At 34.5% G+C, this 24786-nt stretch overlaps 2 protein-coding genes and 1 pseudogene across 2 annotated transcripts; all 3 read right to left on the bottom strand.

Annotated features, from left to right (window-relative positions):
- Window positions 4449-5467, bottom strand: LOC108661909 (annotated as a pseudogene).
- On the bottom strand, window positions 10489-13858 carry LOC18598119 (probable glycosyltransferase At5g03795). Its single transcript, XM_007027500.2, has 4 exons — window positions 13460-13858; window positions 12703-12980; window positions 11561-11909; window positions 10489-11446 (listed from the first exon to the last, which is right to left on the bottom strand). The coding sequence occupies exons 1-4, from the start codon at window positions 13856-13858 to the stop codon at window positions 10763-10765; spliced, it is 1710 nt and encodes a 569-aa protein (XP_007027562.2). The 3' UTR covers window positions 10489-10762.
- LOC18598118 (pentatricopeptide repeat-containing protein At5g03800) lies at window positions 19118-22206 on the bottom strand. The gene has a single exon (XM_018122026.1). It carries the CDS (start codon window positions 21927-21929, stop codon window positions 19299-19301), a length of 2631 nt encoding a protein of 876 aa, XP_017977515.1. The 5' UTR covers window positions 21930-22206; the 3' UTR covers window positions 19118-19298.

Genomic DNA, 24786 nt, shown 5'->3' with positions numbered 1-24786 from the left:
GGGGGAGATGTTGGGTGAAGTATCTCCTGAGGTATGATTTGAGTGCCCCTCACATTTGGGCCACCACGTGAGAGTGAGACTCAGCCAACGCCAAGGAATGGCTGTGTGTCAGATGTGAAAACATGTTTATGGGTATAGGTCATTGAACAGTCTTGGCGGTCTCAGTGGGATACCTTGACGAAGATACTCGAGAGAATGATTCTGGCAGGGGCCAAGTTTAAGAAATTCACAAGCCGAGAAATTTTGATGAAAAGAAATTGTTTGGTATAGATTGAAACGAAATTTGTGTTATGAACATTATTGAGATATAACGTTTTTATATTGTCTCTATCTACTTGGCTTTAGATGCTTTTGATGGTAATTGTTTACTCACTGAGATTTTATAATCTCACCACTCTCAATTCCCCACATTTCAGGCTCAGGATAGCTGGTAGATAGCCGATTACATCAAGGACTTCAGTTAGCCTTGCATCGACAAAATTGTAGGTTCACAGACTTGCACCTTATTGGTTAGTTGGGGGCCCACGTGTTATTGTAAAAAAATTTTTATACTTCAGTTATTTGCTTTAAAGTACGTATGAATATATTTAGCTTTTACACTACAGAAATTAAATTATGGATTTCTCTATAAATATTATTTTTTTTATAAAAAATAGAATATTTTATTAAATATTATTATTTTATTTAAACAATTATAATTTCATTCCAAATAATTACTTTAGACAACAAAATTTACTTTTAATTACGAAACATGTGTTTTTCACCCACACACCATGTTTTTGGCAGATTTTGATATTTTTGAAGAAAAATGACGAAAATGCCCTTGTGAGCCAGAAAATAATATTTTGTTGTTTTGCTTTGAAAATAACTTATGATTTCTTGAAATGCGAGATTTAATAACTATTGCTTATCGGGGAGATGCGAAAGTTGATGCTAAGCCTTGCGGGATTCCGATCGACATTCGGAGTAATGAATGCTTATAGAGACGTCGCGGCGGTTGTCATGGGCCCGATGGGAGTTCCGAGTCGTGACAATTACATTCAGGTAAGTGTAATTCAACTGGTGGAGGGTTTTGGTGTTGAAAAATCTGTGAATTTTGTTAAAAAATGTCAAAGTATCTACTATGTGTTTGAGGTGTTTGATGAAATGCATGTTTTGGTACATTATGCTGCAAAGTTTGGAAAGGAAAAATCTCTTCATGAAAAACCACATTTCTTGAAATCAGGACCCTTTGTGCATTCAGATCATATACTTTGAACCCTTTAACATTGTTTTGGTATCCTAGGAATATACATTTACTGGCCCTCTCATCTAGTTTCTTTTTGTTTAGAGTCAAGGTAGATACAAAACAAAGGCATCCAAAGACCTTAAAATGTGCATAGGAAGGTGGTCTTTTATAGAGCAGCTCATAAGGTGATCTATTTTTGAGGATTTTGGTGGGCACTCTGTTGATCACATGTATTACAGTTAGGACTGCATCCCCCCAGAAACTGATTGGAACTTCTAAATGAAACATCAGACTTTTTGCTACCATCAGTATGTGCTGATGTTTTCTTTCAATAGTCTCATTTTGTTGATGATCCTTTACACAAGACAATTGATGGATTATCCCTAACTTAGCAAAAAATTTTGTGAGCCTAAACTCTTGACCATTATCAGTTCTTATGCATTTGATTTTTAGATCAAATTGTCTTTGAACAAAAGCATTGAATACATGTATTATGCTAGAAACATCTGTTTTACTTTTCATGAGAAAAATCCATGTAAAACGACTATAATTGTCTACAATGGTAAGAAAATATCTCTGATTGAACAAAGTAGGTACCTCATAGGGTCTCCAGATGTCAATATGAATTAACTCAAAAGCATTTTTTGTATTTTGAACATGAATTGGAAAAGGTAACTTTTTTTGTTTTGCCAAAGGGTAGATTTCACAAATGAGATCATTTGAGCATCTAATACTTGGAAATTGTTGATTTATTACACTAATCCTTTCCAGAGGAGCATGTCCAAGTCTGAAATGCCATAAATCAAAAGTCCTATGCCTTGCATTGCAATCTCTAACTGGTGAAGTAAAAGGAAACTTGACAACTTTATCAAAACAGTAGCTAGACAAGTCTTGCTATTCTTTTCTATCTTCCATCAAATGTAGTCTTGAAGAGGCCTTAGCTACCCTAATCACATTCCATGAGGGAATGTCCTGGACAATACAATACATGTTAGTGAATAGAACACAAGTTGATTTGATGCTAGTGAGTTGACCAATAGATACAAGGTTAAATTTGAAGCTTGGTACACAAAGCACATCATTCAAGGTTAATAATGGGTTGAGTTTAACAGTTCCTATATGAGTCACCATAGCTCTCCTATTGTTTGGTAGTTGTACAAAGCAATTAGTGACTGGTTTTGTATAAGTAAAATTTTCTAAAGAGTATGAGACATGACCTGTTGCACCTGAGTCTATTATCCAACAATTGTGTTTCAACATGAGAGAATTCACATGAGGCATATTGTTTAGGGTATTAAAACAAAGATGGCCAAAAGATGGCCAAAGACAATACTTGCAAAGGTTGAGTTGGCTAGTGAATGCTTTGTCTGTTGGTTATTTACAGAGATGTTCTTACCTTCACTGCTGGTCAATCTATTTTCACTCAAGATTTCCATCAACTTGTTGACTTGATGCTACAGGTTAGACATTTGGGACATAGTGCTTATTCCACCAAGGCCTTCCTCCTACTCCATATGAATTTCATCTGCTGACAGATCACTCCCTACTAATACATTGTTGACAGTTCCTTTTCCTTGCTTTACACTATTCTTCCCTTCAGTGAATTTAAAATCTTCAGGGAATCCAATGATCCTAAAACACTTTTCTTTGTTGTGTCCCTTCTTGCCACAATGACTGCAGATCAGTTCTTTCTTAAACTTCTTCTTTGTGTTTACTGTAGTGAGCATTGCAGAGGTTTCAAGCACAGGTTGAGTTTGAAGTAACATATTTCTTTGCTCCTCTTTCCTCAATATCAGTCTATATACCTTATCAAGTGCTGGTATGGGATCCATAAGTAAGATTTGTGACCTTATAACTAAAAAGGAATCATTTAATCCATTCAAAACTTGAAGACCTTATCCTTTTGATACTAGTCTATATATTTTTTGAAGCATTCTGAGTTGCACTTCTCATATACGCAGTGTGACAGGGGTCTGTAGTTTCTCAACTCTTCCCAGATACCCTTAAGTTCAACAAAGTAAGTGTCCACTAAATGTGTTCCCTAACTGATATTCCCAAGTGTGCATAACAAATTACATGTTCTTGTATCGTTTGGCTGAGAAAAGCTATGTTTTAGGGTGTTCCAGATCTCCATTGCAGAATTCATGTAAAACACGATTGATGCTATGGGAGGGCTAATAAAATCAAGTAGCCATGCTACTATAAGATTGTTACATCTAATCCAAGGAGGGTATAGTGTATATGTGATTTTAGGTTTTGGAATGTTTCCATTGATGAAACCCAGCTTGTTTCTGATGGACAGAGCCAAAAGAAATGATATGCTTCATGCAACATAATTACTTATGATGAGCTTTGGATTGATAATGACTGATCCTAGGTGATTAGTTTGATGAAGATAATAGGGAGATTGAGGATCTCTTATTGGTGAAATCTGGGATGAGGTTTGAGATCTTTGGGACCTTGACTGGTTCGAATCAGCAAACATAGACATGACTCAAGCTTAATGAGGAATAATGAAGAGATGATACAAATACTAAAGATATGATGAAGTTAAACAGTAAACGATACCCAACAAATGTAAGGTGAAAATAGGTTTAGAGATTTTACTTTACTGGAAAAAAATCAAACAGAATAGAGCTAAATACCATGGCACCAGTAGCTATTCCAAATCTAGCACCTTTACTCAAACTTTTTCTATCTGCTCTGATACCATGTCAAAAGCATCAGAAATGGAGGATAGGGAAGAGACGACGCACATGGATGAGAATGTGTCTTGGTATTCTCTCATTCAACAATCAGGGAATTACAAGGTAGTATTTATATGTACAGGTATACAATTAGTGAAGAAAGAGTAAAGTTAAACATTAACTAACTAACCAATGATTACTTCCTAATTGAAATTTAAAAGAAAAATAAAAACGTTGCGTATTGAGCTTATGCCTCTATTTAAACAGTGAGTTTTGATCCTTCTTCTCCATTTCTTTTCACAAGCCAATATACTCACCTTTATTCACTTTATTTTTGTTTCTTCATTCTTCAAACACTTATTTGAATCACCATCATAAAGGTAATGTTTAACACAAACTCCAATGATCTAGTGCAATCGTGCTTAACTGCTTCATCGAATGGCAAGAGAGTGTTCCTGACTTATGTAACCCATTCCCTAATAGTTGACTAAGCAAATACCTCTTCACAAAGACGAAATGGTCCAATTGATTCATCAATCGAAAATCTCTCCAACATCATTACTGAGTACTCTACAGTTTAATCTTCTTAGCCAAATTGAATGAAGGATCATATGGAAAACATCGAACCTCTTCGCTGGAGAATTCAATTGAAAATGCCTTATAAATTGAACTATTCTCTTTTGCATTCTTATATATTGCCTTGCTGGTATACTCATCAAGAGTTTCTTCAGATTTGGAATGTCTTCCAGGGAAATTGTCATAGAGAACACCTTTCAATTCAAAACATCATTGAATTGCGGCATGTAACCTTTTGAAATCAACACCGGGACGCAGCCATTGTACATGGCCTAAACAACTCTCGAGCTTGCAACTTCATAACCGTGCAAAGGATTAAATCATAGTGAGATACTTTGGTTGGAAGATAATGGTGAACTTTGATAGTTGGATCTTTTTTCTTTTAGGGCTCAAAGAGTATTGGTTTGATAGCCGACAAGACTATGATTCCCTTCTGCAAAGAACCCATGATTGGATTTGGACGCTCCTGTTATGGAGATGGCCCGCCAATCAAGCCCTCTAGCTTACTTACTCGAAGATTGATTCTTGGAATGGATATGTCTTTCTTGGGATTGAACCCTTCGGAGGTGTTTGCATTGCATAGAGCATGAATGGAGTATTTCACTAGATCAAGAACGTAAAAACTAGTCGCAGGTCCCAGAAACAAAACTGAAAGGATTTAGAAATCAATGTTACAATATTAGTTAAGGATCATAACACACGAATCTATTTCTTATAGCCTTTTTAGCTCAAAAGATTTTTTTTTTTCTCATCAGATGTGAAGTAGGGGAAAGCTTACCCAATCATGGCAAGCAAGCATGAAATTGTCAGCGCCTAGGCTTGGATTCCAATATGGGTGTTTCGCAGTAATAAGTACGTTTACATAGTTCAAGACGATCCTCCCTACGAAATTCAAATAACCGTTGATATAAATTAATTTCCATAATTCCTTGCATTAATTGCCGATGTTGTAACCCCAAGGTTTTTATTGACCCATTCTATCATTACGCATGATGGATTTGGTAGGCAAAACTACTATTCATTACGTCACGATATGGGACAAAATGGACTCGAAACCCTAAACTCTAAAAGAATTAATAAAAATTAAGGTAAAATACCCTAACTCCCTAAGTTTTGATCAAAAGTATACGAAGGTCCATTAGTTTCGAAATAGACACTCTGCTCCAAAACTACAAACACCATTAACGGAAATAATAAAAAGATTAAAATATTTTTTTTATTAATTTAAAAATTATTATTATATTTTTTTAAAAAAAATAAAGAGCTCCCCAAATGAGGGTAAGGGTGCACCGGTGCTCCCTTAAGGAGCCCGATCGATGCTCCCCAATGGAGAGCTTTTTTTTTTAATCAATAGAAAAATAATAAAATTATATAATTGTAATTATAAAAATTAATAAAGGGTAAAATTATCTTTCTATCTTTGCCACATCTACAAATTGATGGAAATATTAATAGTAGACTAACGACAGCACCTATGTGTCTAGTGAAAATATTTTTTTGGGTGGAGTGTCTATTTCAAAAACTAATGGACATCTATGTAATTTCGATCAAAACTTAGAGGGATCAAGGTATTTTATCTTAAAAATTATATAATTGTAATTTTTAAAATTAATAAAAGATAAAATTATTATTTCAATATTATCATGTCATCAAACTAGCAAAAACACTAACAGTTAACTAACAACTTGATCTATGTGTCCAACAAAAGATTTTTTTTTAGATAGAGTATCCATTTCGAAAACTAATAAACCTATTTGGAATTTCGATTAAAACTTAAGGGATGAGAGTATTTTACTCAAAAAAAAAACCTTTAATTAGCCCTTTCTTTGAAAAATCTCAATTTTACCGTAATCACTCGAATCTAAACAACACGGTGTAGTAAGTTTTTAAATCCAAATCACGTAATCTTCAAAAAATTAAATTCAAGATATTAGTAGTAATGACTTAGAGTACCTTTATATATATAGTCTTAACAATCATATTTACATTTAATGTGAGATGGGTTATCACAATTCTACTTACTTAAATATTTTATGTCCAAACGACACATCACAATCACAATAAATACCCATTTCACAAGGTTAGATCTCTTTTTCAACATAAGGTCAGGATCAGCAGTTGAACGTGCCCTCTCAAAATTTTTAAGAATTTCTATATATTATATATATTTTTAATGGTTCTTAAAGTTTTTATTTTATTATTATTTTTATTTATTTTTTTATTTTTTTTTCAATTCTATTCTATTTACTTATATTCTTCTTTAAGTTTCTACGAACAATCAACCATGTTTTTCTTTTTTTCTTTTTGATTACGTGAGTTCTATTTTCTACTTGTCATGTTTCTTTTTTCTGTTATATGGATTTTATTTTTAATCATTTTAGTTTTAAAAATTAAAAATTTTTATGTAATTTTTAAATATAAATTTTAGCATTGCATTATTAGTTGTTACTTAAAATTTCACTAATATATCATTTTTTTATTAACCATGATTATATAAGAAGAAATTATTTTGACTATATCTTTTTTACACGTTTTATGTTTCATTATTTTGAGTATTTAGTCTTCAAACAATCCTGATTATATAAGAATAAATTATTAATCTTGTATATCGTATTTAACTATTTATATGTTATGAATTATAGTTTTATATTTAGTATTTAAGTTTAAATATAAATAAAATAAGAATATTAGAGATTGATTGCATTAATTTTTTAGTTATTTATATTTAGAAAGATAAAAATTCAGAATAAAATGAATGATGAGTTTCTTGTAAATAATTTAGTTTTTTAAATTGAAAAAGACATTATTAACTTTTATAGTACAGAGTCAATAATTGGTTAATTTGAATTCAAAAATATTCGAGCACAACTTTCCTATAAAAAGTATTTGGAGAACGGGATTCGAACTTTACTTTTTTTGAGAAGGAGATCATACGCTAATCAATGAGCCTAATACTTAGATGTGTCTATTATAAATCATTTGATTGTTAATGATTAAGTTCACCACATTAATTTTAAATTTTTTAACTTTTATTTCTTTTTATTTGTGATCTCCTCAATAAAAATTGGTTAGCTCTACCTTGGTTAAGATGTCATTAGCATAATGTGAAAGCTTCTACAAACCAGCATATGCTTTGATATCAATTATAATGACCCTAATTCAAACATAGCTGATCCAACAACTTTTAAGCTTGAAAAGTAAGACCCCATTCCCCAAGTCGCTTTAAGTTCTCAAAAACTTAAACTCAAGTTATCAGTAATGATTGACTTAAACTTTTACATAAATTTTAACAATTATATTCACATTTAATATGAGATACTTAAACTCAATATATTAATAATCTATATGATACAATATTATCGCTACACTAAAATTTATGCTTCTATTTAATTCAAAATGTTATCAAAGTTAATGAGAAAAGATATTCAGTTCGGGAAAATTATAAAGTCAAATATTTTATTGAATGCTATATGAAATATTCTTTTTCAATTAATTTATATCAAATATGAATCAAAATAGAAGTATGCTACTCAAACTGAAGTAGCATTTTAAAATCACCATGACGATTTAAATAAAAGGTAATTTTATTACTACAGTAATATTATCAGTGGTCATTTAAAATCACCATGTTTGGTTTGATTTTGAATTGTAATTATAAATTATTGAGATTAAAGATTATCATATGTGATATCAACTAAAAATCAAAAATCATGTTGTATAAAATATCAAAATAATCATACTTTAAAAGTAAATTGAAATATAATAATAAAATTACACATTGACACATAGTATATTGTATTCCCATAAATTCATATTTATCTCATTTTTTTAGATATATAAATCACTTAACTCATGAATTATAGATGAGAGCAGTTTACACCTTTCAAACTCAAAGTCGGAGCTGAACTCAACGTGGTCGGACATAAGTTATTAATAATTATTAAAATATTAAAAAATATTTTCTAATATATTTTTAAATTAAATAAAAATAATATCTTTATTAATATAATACTATTTTCTAGACCGAATATTACCAAACCTAAAAATCAGATCCAGTAGACACTAGTGCTCATGCCAGGGACTGTCTTGATTGCATAACTTTGGGCCGCAGACCAAGGCCTACATTTGTCGTTGGAAAACAGGTCCGAAATACTGTCGGTGACCAATCGCAAAGAAGAAAAGCACTGGCTTGTTGTCTTTCCGGCACGTTTTGTGCATGAGAACCTTGCTTTTGTTATAATTAACCCTGTTCAGTGTTTAGCCATCCCCCGGTGGACCTGCTCTGTTTTTGACATTTTGTTGGATTCAGATCGCGGTTGGACTTCCTTGTCCCTTGTGCGGCTTCTAGTGCCTCCTACTTGCATCATTGGGTGAAGCTGGGGCCCAATAAAGCGACTTGGGGAATGGGGGCATAGTAACGAATTTAGCAAAGCAAAATTCATGTGCGTCGATGGAGATAATAACTCTGCCCATTTCAAACAAATGGCAAATGTGACAAACGTACAAATCCTTGGATTCGTTTTTCAGATTGAGTTGGGGTTCTTTTGATGCTGAACGAGTGGCTCTTGTTTTGGTTACAGCTGAATAAGAGGAGAGAATGTTTGGACATGAAAGTATTATACTTCTCTGGATGATGATAACCATTAACCCAGTAGTTGAGCTAGAGTACTTACTCTGATCAAAATGCTTCACCAATTGTTAGGAAATTGCCAGACCTACTATTCTAACAGCAACAACTTGGATTTCCATGTTTCACTGGTACTAGAACTAAAATTTGTAGAAGTTGACTTAATCCAGATTTTAGTTTTAATTTTTGAATTATTATCATGCACATTAGGTGATTCCAAGATGAAATATGCCAAGTTACTAAGGTTGATGGGGGTACGTGTGAAAGACTTTGGCGTTCCTATATATGGGGCCATCGGGGCTGCAATCAGGACCCTGTAATCGACTCCCATTCGTAGCTCCTTTGATGGCAGCTCGAGCTCTCCGGAGACCGGCTTCCAGCTTATCGAAATTAGTGCCCACTCTAGGTCATTTTGGCTTCAAAGGAAGATAAAAAATTGATTCATTTTCTTTGATGGATGCGGTGGGGTTGGAGTTTTCTCTGCATGTTGATTTGTTCCATTCTATTTCAGCACCAACTGGTGGAGGAATAGAGTTATTAATGGCAGTCTGATCATTTGACAAAGCTTCTTGTCTGCTTTTACCATTCACCGTCAATAACTCCGAACGTAAATCAGCTGGACCATCCTTCCCTTTCGCCTGTAAAGCTGTTTGCTTTACTGCATCTAAAGTAGTTGTTGAAAAGGAGTGACTATAAATAAAAACCCAGCTGGAGCCTTCTACAACTAAAAGAGAAGCAAAACCTTTCACCAGAATCAATGGCACCACAAACGGTATTAGTTTCAATGACGATGATGACAAGTAGTGGCAAACCAATTTTTAAGCCCTCCCGCCATCTCTCCTGCTCAAGATTTAACTCAAAATCTCATGCGAAACAGAGATTGCTTAGCTGCCATTACCTTTCTATCCGTTCTCTTTCTATTTACACAAGTTCAAAGACGGGTGGTGATTTTAGGAACAAACAGCCAAAAACAAATGGTTGCAACTCCATGCAAGCCACTTGACCTCGTGTTTTTTTTGCCTTATTATTTTAGTTCCTGGTAGCAAATCTTTGGCTTTCGGGATCAGTTTTTTTTACTGCTTTGAAAAGGAGGGATAATATAGTGCACCACGAAGGTATTTCACTGCTTTGAATGGCACTGAGGAGACCATTTCCCAAGCATGTAAATCGGTATAACTTTGGTCGATTACATTGTGAAGGCATCCCCTGCATTTTTCATTTTCTTCTTTGGGTGGAAAGAATGAAACTCCGTTACCATCTTTAATTTTCACCGTATCAGATACGATGCTACTATATTTCCTTACTGCAAGGGACAAGTCTCCCGGATGCATTTTCAGAGAAAATTGTTTGAGAAAAATAATGGTCTCAAATGATGAGGGATAAAAGTTCACTTTGCCCATCACTACGAAAATGCTACAGATTACAGAGACTGAATTTCATCCAGCAAAACTACCCATGAAACTTTACATGACGTGCACAAATTTCACCCAAATGCCTACTAATATCAACACCTTCAAGGTTGGAAAAGGAAATAGAGCAAATAAAGACACATTTACGACTCTACAACCAATTTTGAATGTGCTAGACATGATTAATTATTACTTGAACTAAAAAAATCTTCCTGAATTGTCCATATATTATTCATCAATTGGGCATGACTCCATGATCATCACTAATCCTAACGTTCAGTCTTCTTAGCCAAACGGAATGCAGGATCATATGAAAGACATCAAAACGCTTAGGAGGAGAATTGAACGCAAAATGCCTTCTTACCTGTAACACTCTCCTCTGCATTCTTATATACTGCCTTGACGATATCTTTGTTAATATTTCCTTCAGTTTGGGAATATCATCCACTGAAACCACCACAGAAAATGACTTCCATCTTAAAACATCACTAAATGGAGGCACATAACTTTTTGATATGAGCACTGGAACGCATCCATTGTACAGTGCCTCAACTATCCTTGGGCTTGCAACTTCATAACCACTCGGGCAAATGCAGTATTTACTATTTTTCATCATTTCATAGTAATTGACACCTTTTGGAAGGTATTTATGTACCCTAATATCTTCATCCTTGCCCTCCCAATGCTCAAGGAGTATAGGTCTTATAGGGCCATGAACCCCTCCTGCGAAGAAGGCTAAGATTGGACGCCGAGATGCAGATGGTCCACCAATCAAACCAGTTAATTTTCCAGTTAGGAGATTGATTTCTGGAATGGAGACATCCTTGACAGGGTTGAATTTTTCAGAAGTGTTTGCATTGCATAGGGCACGAATGGAGTTCTTTTGTAGGTAAGGAAGGGAAAAGCTAGCTTCTGGCCCCTGTTTTGAATTGAAGCTATATAAGTTCTTGGAGATTTCTTGTATTAAAGTCAAAGTCTCAAGCTCAAATCTAAATCAATTAAGATTCTGAAGATAAAAGTAATGAAGACTTACCCAATCATGGCAGGCAAGCATGAAATGGTCAGCTCCAAGGCTTCGATTCCAATATGGATATTTCTCTGCTATAAGATTAACATAGTCTACGACTGTCCTTCTTATGGGACTAAAATCACGAGAGTCACGCAGATAAACAAATCGGACCATCTTTGCTACACTAAATGGGAGGTAAAAAACATGAGCTTTCTCGGGATCTTTGGTTTGGAAGTTGCTATCAACATCCATCTTATGGATGAAATTTCCCTCCATGGAGTATATGCTCTTGCAAGGACCATCATGAAACACTGGAGGCTCCCCTTCTTTGTAAACAAAGATCTTGAATTGTTTTTCCATCTCTAGGTAGCTCCTACAATTAAAAAGAAGTAAAAAAAAAATCAAGGGAATTAAAACAGCAAGTGCTCATCAAAGAACCTAGGTCCAAATTACACCATATGGTAATTGATTTTGAAGCATGTTCATATCATATTGCGCACTACTGTCAGCCTTGGGCCTACTAAATTTTGGATACACCCTCAATTTTCCATATAGCAGGCCCAACTACCCTTGCCCCAGTGGCCATTTCACATGTTTTTTCTGCCTCAGACTAGAATGGGGCTGCCTGGCCCCCTTTTGCCCTCGACTTTGTACCTTCCATGGGGACCTGAAACTGACGTGTCCATGCACTAGGCCCGCGCAGCCTCTAAACACTGTTAGTAATTTTGATTTGATTGGGGGTTCCTGCGCGTCCTTGTGGCTCCTAGTCTTTGCGTATGGAGACCCAATACTCAAGTAAATCATTCTTATTGCAACATTTAATTCAGTGACACATAACTAATCAGACAAAGAAGAAGAAGAAAAGTATAACAGAAAGAGATATGTTAACGTTTTCATGATAAAATTTCAGTTCAACTAATTTGGCTCCATTCATTTTTCTGATTGCCCTTTAATAATTTCTAATTGATGTTGATTTTTGTTATTAATTTCTATACTTTTCTCGATTCCCTTTTGACACGGCCGAGCAAAAACTGATCACATCAAGGTCTTTTTCATTCTTTTCTAAAGTTAGTGAAATAATTTCCAAGTTGGAATAAGAATAAAAAATGGTACAGAAAAGAAAATATATGATGCGTTCCCATTGAGTCTAATTAGCAGATCGGTACCTGTGAAAGGCCTTGGCATCCCAATACATAGGTCCTATAGGGACATAATCGGGGTCCTGCAACAGACTGCCATTTTTAGCTTCTTTTATGGCGGCTCGAGCTCTTTGTAGACCTGCTTCAAGCTTATCCAATTTGGTCCGCACTTGTCTACTTTGATTCAAGGGAAGAGCAATGGATTCATTCCGGGGTGTTGTCGTGTTCTGAATCCCGGTCATGGATGTATTTAATCTATCTGAGTCGGGAATGGAGATATTTAAGCTCTCTTCCTTTGTTTCATTCTGTTCAATTCATTCAACGTGTGAGTCACATAGGGCCAAACATTAATAAAATCATATCTGTTTTTTATTTGCTAGATAAACCAAATCAATAATACTAAACAAAGTATAGCGAACAATAATAAGGGACTCTGCCAAGCATGTTTCAAAAGAAAAATAAAATTGAGAGAGAAAGCTAGCTTTGACCAGCCACCTTAGAATGCCACAAGACTTCAAGAACTGAGGCATCTAGTTAAGGATTGAAATTGTAAATTTTAGATGACTTACTGTAATTTGTAATCGATCTAAACTGTTATACTCAAGTTCTTTGTTACTAGTTTTGCAAAAAAATAAAAAAAAAGGGAGAAGGCCGGCAAGAATAGATGGTTGAAAGTGACTAGCATTATATCCTTATTCAAAATCTAATCTTCCTAAGAATAGAAGAAGAAGAAAAAAAGGACAAATACCACAAAAGAAAATTGCATGAAACAGAAATCACTCACTAATTCTTGAATTTGGGTCACTGCTTCAACAGCAAGTGGTGGTGAAGCTGGACGATTAAGCGCAGCCTCATCTGACAGTGCCGCTTCTTCCAAGCTGCCATGAACATCCACCGTCCCCACCCTCGAACGCAAATCTAATACTTTTTCACTTCCTTCTGCATGTGCAACTGCACCATCCTTCTCGCTACCGTTTGAAGCAGCAGCAGCAGCAGAAGAAGAAGAAGGAGGAAGGCTAGAAATCAAAACCCAAGTTGAATTTTTAGGAACCAAAATAAAAACAAAGAATGATACTAGAATCAACGGAACTATAAAGAACAGAAGCTTGATTGATGATGATGATGATGTTGTTGTTGTTGTTGAGAAACAACATGCAAAGCAATTTTTGTTCCCATCACCCATCTCTCTATGTGTTTTTCCAGGGAAATTTCCTATTAACAGACTCTATCTAAAACCTGTTTGCTTCCAAAATCCTCATCATCATCTCTCTCTCTCTTTCTCAATATCTTTCTTTCTCTCTACTTAAAGAGCCTTTTGTTTTTTTATTCTATTAAAAACACTTTTGGGATTGTTTGATAAGTAAGAAACAGATGGAAATAAAGGGTTGAAACTTCATGCCAAGCGTCCTGCAGTTTTACCCTCTTTATCCGAGTTCGTCATGCAAATTTTTATTTTCCAATTCCGCCCTTCTCCAATCACCGATTCTCTATTTAATTCGCGGTTCACGCGCCTTTAAGCCACGCGCTGCATGCTCTGTTTTCAGATCTTATGTCTCTCTTCCAGTAAGGAAATTTCTTCTCATTCAAGAATACCCCGTATGCATGGTAACTTGCAATTATTATTATTCGACGTAATTCCTAAAAAATCTCTAAAATATTCAAAAAATTTTAAATAAATTATTATTCTTTTATTAAATTTAATTAAATTTTTATATTCTTATTTGAAATAAATAAGTCTTTATAATTAATAATTGACTAATTATTGTTAATTAAAATATCATTTGTTATTTTATATCACATGATATTAATGTGCATACTAATATATCATAATATGTGATATGATATGATAATATAATCACGTGTTATTTTTCACACATCATCTATTGTAATGTTAATGTCATGTGGTCATAAAAATAATAAGTGGTGTTTTAATTAATGATTTATGTGGTTATAAAGGCTTATGTAATCTAAAATAATAATACATGAATTTGATTAAATGCAATAAAGAATAAAAATTTATTTGAATAGTTTAAAAACTTTTAAAGTATAATATCTTATTAGTTATTATTATTTTAATTTTGACAATGACTTGTGCAATTCACAATTTTTCATATATATTTTAAATATATGTCCTTATCATACTACTTAATTAAAGTATCCAGATTTTGATTTTTTGTTTCACAAAATCTGTGATTAATAAGCTATTCAATATCTCACATGCAGTAAATATACCATAATATCATTAAATATTAACTTAGTAATTTTAGGATTACTTATGTCTAATTTTCACAAATATATAAGCATGAGAATTAATATATAGTGACTATTTAGAAAATTTTCTAGTTTATTGTTAAGTATCATCAATTAATTCATAAATTGTTATTAATTAAGTGTAACTAATGAATCATGTCATATCCTCATTATATATATATAAATCAGGTAAATTAAGTAAGTTTATTATCCATGTTTAACCTTTAATTATATGCAAAAAAATTGTACTAAAGCCATTCTTTCTAGTGATTCTACATGTTTCGATTTATAGGGTTCATATAAATTCTAAAATGGTTAGAGAATAAAAAAATATTCATCTTTTATATTACTACTATGATACAACCAAGATACAAAGATTTTTATGTAAATTTTAGTTTAACAGTAAAAAAACAAAAACTAGAAACATGCAGTACTTAGATGTCGAGCCTCATAACTCAACAACAATAAAGTTAATATTCATGCGCAAGATATTGAAAGGCAATTAATGGCCTTTTGTCTGTTCTTTTGTATTTTCATACAAAAAGGTTATTTTGGTCTTTGTGCTAATAATAATAATTTCAATCTTCTCGTGTATGCACCCCTCTCCCATTTAATTATTTTGGAACGGTGGGAAACCGGTAGTCTTTGTTAAGACTTTAGTGAATGCCAAATTTGAATTGAAAGCATTGCTACGAAGCATCAGCACCCTAAATTTGTGCATGTCATCATTGCCCCCCGACATCACAATTCACATGCAAAGAGAGGAACAGAATTCTCATTTCTCCACTCATCAAAACAAATATTCAAAGTCAGTTCAATGTAAAACTCCGTCGTTTCAATCAGTTGTTGGAACTCACTACTTTCTTAAAGAGTTTGAAGCTGTAATTATTATTGCTGCTCTAATAAAAGTTTGGTTTACTTACCATTTTCCAAGAAAATAGAAAAGTCTCTTCCATGTATATGTTTTATGGTTAACTGGTAAGTGGTAATTAGTCTCATTGCCAATTTTTTATGCTGTTTTGGGTTTTGGGTAGCTTGGTGGCTGATGCATCAACTTATTTTGCTAGCTATTGGAAACTACATGATTGCATCTTGTGCAGTTGACAAGGAACTCAGGATTTCAATTCCCACTTATATGACTTTTTACCTTTTTTTTTTAAATAAAAAAGTGAATTACTTATTTCACCATTTCTGTTTTAAAATAACTAACGTTTTAATAAAAATTGATAGTTTGATTACACAGTAGTTAACTTTTAACGATAGTCTAACATTAATTTTCACGTTAATTAATTTTTTAATTATGTACGTAAATAATGTTATGTGATAAATGAGTTGATATAGACATGTTACGTAATTAATGTTAATTGAGTGCAGAAAACCCATGTCAGATAATTGTTAATTTTTAATGATTGAGGGAATAAAATAACAACTTTGATAAACGATGATGATTAAAATGAAACTCTTCAAAGTTGGATGAACAAAGTATAAACTCTCTAAAAGTTAATTGATCAAATGATGTTTTGACCTTTGTATTTACGGTGTGTCTAAGTTTCTATTCTTCTTTAGAAAAAAGTTATTCTAAGTTCTTTTAAATTTTAATTGGATAAATTAGTTAACTTATCACTAATTAAGTAAGCTTTAAAAATAATGAAGCACTCAATTAAACAATAAATTGATTGCAAACAAACAGGCATATGCATATAGTTGCATATCACTACATACAAATAGTAAGAACTAGAAATTTAGCACATGTATGCTGTTGTCATCATCACCAATTTAAATAGTGTATCTAAATATGAACTCTGACCATAGGAAAAATGTGTGAGCTAGCCTTATAATTTATGACCCATGCATGCCACACCCCTTACTGTTGTTTAGGTGAACATTATTTGTTAAAGCATAACAGCAAACTTTGAACACATAGGATAGGATTAGAACAATGGCCCTCCACTCCAGGTAAGTCTTGCTATTTCTTGGCATTAAACTGATTTGATACAGTGCTATAAAAGAAATTAATAGCAAATCACATGACAATGTCAGTTGTGAGTCTAGCTAGACTCTGAATTATACTTTCCATTGTGTTCTTTTTCTATATATTGCTCACTGAGTCATCCACTTATTGTCTGAAACCCATGATTAATCAGAAGAATCAGACACATCCCACAATACTAGAATTACTACTAATATACACTTGGAAACTGAAAAAAAGGGTTTAAAGGATTGAACCCCTTTTCTTTTTTAGAATTCATGCTGATAATAAAAATAAAATTATTCACTCTTAATTATTGTGTCATTGAGGGATATTTATGGATATTTGAGGAGAGAGGCAGAGTGAAAACAACAGATCAAAACTCACTCTGGCTGTCTGTCTCTATCTCACCATGCATCTTGCCTCGTATACTTGCTTGATGCAAGGCTTCAAGGCCAAAATAAATAGAGACAACCTTGAAGAATCTCTAACGTCGGGCGGGGCCATCTTTTCTTCTTACCAAACACTGTTTTCTTTTTGTTTTTTCTTTGGCAACTATAGCAAGAGACTCTATATATCTTCGTCTGAGAATAAGCAAGCATGTTTTCACTCGCTCTCAAGCTTCAAGAACAAATTAAAACTACCATGGAGACCAGATTAAACAACTGCAATTGCTCCTTTCGAATTGTCCAATTTCTTTTTCTAGGTAACAATGAAGCATCATGCAGGCAACGATTGGGAAAGTGTGGAAATTGCACCTCTTAATTACCGGCAGCCTTTAAGGCACCGGCGAATCGGAGGAATAATGTTTCCCACCAATGCATTTTGTCTGTTTGCAATTAAATTTTTAGGATCATCTTTCATTACCCAGGCTCTTAGGAGAATTTATGTGCTAATAACTAAAACATGTTGATGAAAAAATGGGAAGCTTGAAGGCTAAGGGTAAGTGTAGCAATTAATACAGCAACTATAAATACTCAAATAGACCACTTCCAAGGAAACTTTATAATTAATGCAATTGCTTTTGACAATACTGATCATTAGTTCAGTTTCTTAAAAGAATGTACAGCGGTAGCAAATTTACGCCAATCAACCAGCCAAGCATTGATTCATGATCCAAAGTATATTTCAGACTTTGATGTTGTATGAAATTTAATGAATGGGCACGGCATTCACAGTTGAACAGAGTCTGTCTTTCCAATGAACCAATGCCTAGCTTAGCTTGACTGTAAGTACCATCGCCTTAATTGAACCCACTTTTACCATTTTGGGACAAAAATATGCGAAGTAGAGCAACAATGGCATTGTACTCGTGCATTTGCATTGTCCCAAATCCAGCAAGGCAGCCAATTGTCGCGGTGAATGCTGTTGGCGGAGTAGCTTTTGTCCGATGTATTACCGTAGAGTAAACGGTAACGGTCAAGGTTTTTTTGTATATGTTCAATGAACAAATCAAGGTACGTGGTTAATTCCTACTTATTTTGTTTGTCTTGTTGATGTTGTATGGAATTGTTTATTCTCTCTTTAACTGTTTTACATCAATTTAATTTTAACAAAAACAATACTTATGTTTTCTTGAGACTTGATTTTATATTTTTTCGTCCCAAAATATATATGCAAAATCAATCAAAGGTTATGGACATGAGTGCCATTTCAGTTGGCTTCACAATATCCTGTTGTAAAAGCTTCATTATAGCGATTTCTAACATCAACTAACGTTTTGGATCATGGAATTAAGAGGATAAAATCTGTGAAATATCAATTTACTATTTTGAAAAGTCTGTGCTCATGCTTGTACATGAGGGGAACGGGCAGATGTTGGGGTTATCATGTCAGGGTGCAAACATGAGTCAGGAAAACCCATATAGAAATATAAGACAATCACTGTTAGTAACTTGAAATTTTAGTTTTTGAGGTCACATGATTTAAACTTGAATTTTAAGTTTTTGAGGTCACATGATTTAAGCTTGAATTTTAAGTTTTTGAAATTACATTATTTAATCTCGAAAAATTACTAGACTGATAGTGCTTAAGTGGAACCGTTACAGTACCCATCCCACATTAAATGTAAGTATGATTGTTACAAGCTATATAAAAATGCAAATGAATAACTACTGGCAACTTTAGCTTCAATTTAAGTTTTCAAGGGTTAGTAGTGCTTGGACTCGGTGTATATATTGTTCCTTTTGATATAGGGATTCAATGAATTCTTTTATTCATTAATTTCACGTATCTTAATTAACTTGTACATGATTTTCACTACAAGAACTTATACATACAATACATTTATGCAACACTGGCTTCAAACTTCTTAAAAGAGCCAGAGATGCGTGAAAAATCTAAATTCAGTACGTACAAATGCATTGAATGAGGCCTACTAAATTAACTTTGTAGCACAGATCCATCACCAATAATTTTTACAGGAGCACTGTCCACTCCGAAAGCAATGAAATCCTGAAGCATCTCTCAAAAAGATCTCTCTCCTCGTGACCACAGAAACAAATTTCAAAAATGTATGGCAGTCTCCACACAGAAGGATGTTCTTGACAATCCGTATGGGTTCCCCCGGCCTGCTCATCAAAAGCCCATAGGTTGTTGTTAGTTTTGCACTATGATAGAGTAAGAAATCCTTCTTCTGATGCTCCTCAACCTCATGAAGAACAAAGCTGGTGTCTGGCACATATCCAGCTTTTACACATTCTAAGACCAGTATTTCTAACCCACTATAGATGTCCTTCGTTTGAGGATGAGATTTGTCCCTTGCATAGAATGAATGTACCTTGTTTTGATGAATGATCCAACTTCGTGCAGGATGTTTCCGAAACCCCTTTTCTCTCATATCCTCTCTGATTGTGTCAGAGCAATGCCATCTCCCAGATGCAGAGTAAAGATTTGACACGAGTATGTATGTAGGAGGATCTCGTGGCTTCATCGCAAGTATGTGCTTTGCCACTCGTTTCCCAATGGTTGTGTTCAGATGGATTCTACAACTGTCAAGTAAAGCGCGCCAAGCAGAGGCCTTTGGTTCGGCTGTCATCTTATCAATCATTTTTTCTGCTTCTTCAAGAAGACTCCAACGTCCCAAAACACTAACAAAGGAGGCATAATGCTGTGGAGTGGGCTCAATGTTGTAATTGGTTTTCATGGAGAGAAATAGCTTACGACAGTTATCAACTAAATCTGAGTTAGTATGCCGATATGCCAAAATAACTAAAATTAAAGTAATTGTGTCTGCCTTTATGTCTGCCTCCTCCATCATAGACCAAACAGCCAGCGCCTCTTCACCCTGCCTATGAAGAATATGGCCAGCAATCAAAGCATTCCAGGAAACTACATCACGTATGGGCATATTATTGAAAACTTTGATTGCACCATTCATGTTCCCACATTTGGCATACATGCTAATAACGGAATTTAACACCACTAAATCAGACACAAACCCAATTTTAAGGGCATGACAGTGGATTTGTTCTCCCATCTCTTCAAATCCTAAAGTTCCACATACGCCAAGTACAGAAGTTAAAGTTACATCATCCATATCCATTGTTCCTTCTAGTCGACGTCTAAGGAAAAAGGAGATCGCGTTATCAGGTTGTCCATTTCGAGCATACCCACATAACATTGATGTACAAACAACAGAGCTATCTAGTTCAGATGGCCACATGCAGAACATTTTCTCAGCATCTGCCATCCTTCCACACCTCATGCACATATCTAACAATGCTGCTTCAACACAAGCATTTGATCTGAAACCGAACTTGACACAAAACCCATGAATTTGCTCACTAGTTTTTGCATCCATAACCAATGCACAAGCATTAATAACACTACTCAAACTGAAATCAGTTAACTCTAAACCTTCCTCCACCATTTCAATAAACAACTTTACTGCTTTCAAACCTTCACCATTTCTGCAAAATCCCGCCATAAGAGCATTATAAGAAACGCAATTCTTCTCTGGCATCTTGTCAAAAACCTCCACAGCGAAATCAACCAACCCAAATTCCATATAGGCTGAAATCATTTCAGTCCAAGTAATAACATCCCTAACTGGCATACTCTCAAACAAAGCCACCACATCTCCTACACTACCACATTTACTATAAAATCCAATAAGCGCATTATTCACACTCAAATTACCTACTAATCCAATTCTAATAGCATGAGCATGAACTTCTTTGCCTTTCATTAAAGCATTACTTCCTTCACAAGCACTTAAAACAGTGGAAATTGTGAAAAAATCAGCTCTAAAAGAACCAATTCCTTGCATAACACCAGACAATTCAAACGCTTTCTCATACATCCCTTGCTTCACCAAACTCGAAATCACCGTATTCCATGATGCAACATCTCTGTGAGGCATTTCATCAAACATCTTATAAACAAACCCCAAAGCCCCATTAAATTTCCCGTACAATCCCATTAAAGCATTGGCTACAAAAACCCTATCCAAAAAACCCATTTTGATAACCAAACCATGAACTTGGAAACCCAACTCTAATTCCAAAACTCTAATACAAGCAGTTAAAATTGCGACGAAAGTAAACTCATTAGGCATAATACCTTCATTCCTCATCTTCATAAAAAGTTTTATCGCTTCGTTTCCTTGACTTGATTTGGCAAAACCCGAAATCAAAGAAGAGTAAGTTACTACACTGGGGCAAGAGAGAAAGGTAAAGACCTTGAAAGAATGGTTCAAAAGGCCCAGCTTTAGATAAGCTAAAACTAGAGAATTACCCAAATGGGTGTCTTCTTGGGACTTGAGAGAACAAGCATGAACAGCTTTTGCTAGGTCAGCGTCAGAGTGCTGAACTGAAAGGTGAAGCAAAGAGAGTGGGGAATTAATGTCATTGAAAATGAGAGGCTTGGAGAGAGTGTGACGAGGGAGGGAAGTGGTGGAGGAGAGGAGGAGGTGACGGTGGTGGGATTTAGGTTTGGGAAGAGAGAGAGAAGGGTGTGGTGGAGGCGGAGGTGGCTTGGGAGGGAAGTGGTGGCGGCGGAGTGGGTGGTTTTGGGGATGGATAACGGTAGACATGGGTTGAGACAAAAATCAGAAGCGGCAAACATAACTTCCTACGTCCATTTGGTTTTTACTCTGTTTATATTCGTTTAATCATCCTATATCTATCTAGCTACATGTTTTTTCCACGCGCGTTTGGTATTTGTTTATACACGCAAAAGAAAAAAAATAAATGCAAGGTAGAGATAAGGTTGGCTGCTCAATTCCTTGGCTCGCACAACGTCTACCAGCTGTTCTTCTACCTGCTCTGAAGCACAAGTCTATTCTTTCACCATGTTTGCAAATTTTACTGGTAATGCCCTATTATATTAAAATCTCCCTAATGTTCTATTTTTCTACATTGTCTCTTGCGAATGTTTTTGCCAGAAAATTGCTTTGAAATTGTGCATCTGACTTTTTGTTATGCTTATCTACATTCACACTATCAGAGCCTGTGATGCTAATTTCTTTTGTTGCTCATTCGACATTACATGTCCTTTTGGCTATTCTGTGGATTTGCTGTGATTAGATTCTTGTTTAGCCTACTGTTGTTGGCAGTCCATGTCGTTGTTCTTTGAATGGGTGAAGGGTGTTTGCCTTAGGGAAGCCTTTCCTAAAATGTTTTCTTTAGCTAGGAATAAAAATTGTAAGGTAAAAGAGGTTGGGGAATGGCTTTTTTTTTTGTTTGGTTAATTGGTTGTAGGAATGGAAGGTAGAATTTAGGAGACAAATTTTTGGGTGGGAAGAAAAGCAATATAAGGAGTTTAGAGGTGTGATTGGGGATTTTGTTCATTGTTAAGAGATTGAGGATGAACTTGTGTGGAAAAAAACTATTAATGGAACTTACACGGCAAAATCTTTTTGCAAAGAGGTGGGTGGGAATGGGGCCTCGAAGGATAGAGTGTAAAAGTGGGTTTGGAAGGAGTTAAAACCTCATAAAATAGAGGCGTTTGTGTGGCAACTCATGCACAATAAAGTAGTGGTCAAAGGTGAACTTGCCGGATGAGGTATGTTGGATATTGAGGATGCTTTATGCCCTTTGTGTAAAGGTGAGATCGAGACCATTGAATATGCTTTCCTTACTTGTAGATATGTGTGGGTGTTGAGGTGTGCCTGGTTCAGAGAATGGAGCATGTCATGGGTTATACCTAAGAATTTTAAAAGGCTGATGGTGGTTTGGAACTTGACTAGGATGTTGGAAAGGATGAAAAGGTTTGAAAAATGGCAATTTTCATGATATCTTGAACTATTTGGCTGAGTAGGAATAAGGTGGTTTTTAATACAAAGAATGGGATGGTGGGTAGATATGGGAGCTAATTAAGCTTAGGGTGGCTATGTGGGTTAATGTTAGATGGCCTTGGACTATGTCTTAATTTTTTAAATCTACAAGTAACTAAGTGTGGTTCAAAGGAAGAAAAATGATAAAGTGTCAAGACCTATCACTATGAGAGAAAAACCAATGCTAGGGGAGGTTAAATTCAATGTGGATAAGGTTACTAATGGGTACCTCAGGGAAACAAGGATAGATGGATTCTAGGGAGATGAAAAAGGGAATGCGTTTATTAGATTTTCAAAGTCTATAGGCATAGAGGATTCTAGTCTTGTTGAGTTGAAAGTTATAAAGGAGGCTTTTGCTCTATTCTCATATTTGGTTTAGGCCATGAGTAAGCACTTGGTTGTGGAGAGTGATTCATGGAATGCTATTAAATGGGTTAATATGCTTAATAGTGCTCCATGGAGGCTTAGGAAATGGATTCTGCAAGTTAAAGCATACAAGAAAAAGTTAGTGGGATGGGAAGTCAACCATATATATAGAGAAGGGAACCAAGAAGTAGACTTGTTGGCGAAAGAAGGAATTAATAGAGCTGAGGACTTGTTAGGGCGATGCGAGATTAATTAAGTATTTTTAACGTTTCAAGTTTTATGGTATGGTTATCATTTCTCCTAGTTTGTCTATCAATGCATGTATGAGTATCTCTAGGGGTTAGGGCTGTGATGTGGAGTATGTATGACAATTCTGGGTTTGATTGTGTATTGATGTGTTTTGTCTCCTTGCTTTCTAGTATGGCGATGTTGTGGGGGCTTGCTGATACAACTATGTTCTTTTTGTTCATACATAACTGGGTTTGTGGATCAGTGTATAGGGTTTTTCTTTGCCTTATTCTGATGTATAGATTTTGTTCACTGAGCTGGTTGCTATATGATATCAATTGTGTAGGGCAGGTGATTGTGTAGGGAGGCTGTCATTATCCCATAAACAATTAGTTTACGTCTTAAGGGGGGGGTTCTGTTTCTTGCTGTTGGTCACTAAGAAGAATGGTGTCCTCGACCTCTATCGATTTAGTAGCTTTTGTAATTGGTTTTATTTAATAAAATCAAATTTCAGAAAAAAAATGTAACTAATGAATCATGTCGTATTATCTTTCTTTATATATATCATGTAAAATTAAGATTTCTTTTCATAAATTTGTGTAAGATTAAATAAGTTTATTATATATTTTTAACTATTAATTATATGAAAAAATTTGTATTAAAAAAATTTATGTCATTATTTGTAGCAATTTTATATGTTTTGATTAATAGACTTTATAATTCTAAAATGGTTAAAGAAATAGAGAAATATTCATCTTTTATATTACTACTATGATACAAGTAAGATACAAAGATTTTTATATGAATTTCAGATTGGTAAAAAAGAAGTACTAGAAACAGTAGTTAGATGTCGAGCCTCATGCCTCAACAACATTGTTAATATTCATGTGTAAGACATTGGAAGGCAATTAATGTCTTTTTGTTTGTTCCTGTTTATTTTCTTACATGATGGCTACTTTGGTCTTCCTGCTAATAATAATTTCAATCTTCTTGTGCATGCACACCTTTCATTCAATTATTT

The sequence above is a fragment of the Theobroma cacao genome, chromosome 5 (assembly GCF_000208745.1).
Source record: "Theobroma cacao cultivar B97-61/B2 chromosome 5, Criollo_cocoa_genome_V2, whole genome shotgun sequence".
Lineage (NCBI taxonomy): Eukaryota > Viridiplantae > Streptophyta > Magnoliopsida > Malvales > Malvaceae > Theobroma > Theobroma cacao.
This window is presented reverse-complemented; position numbering and strand designations above follow the sequence as displayed.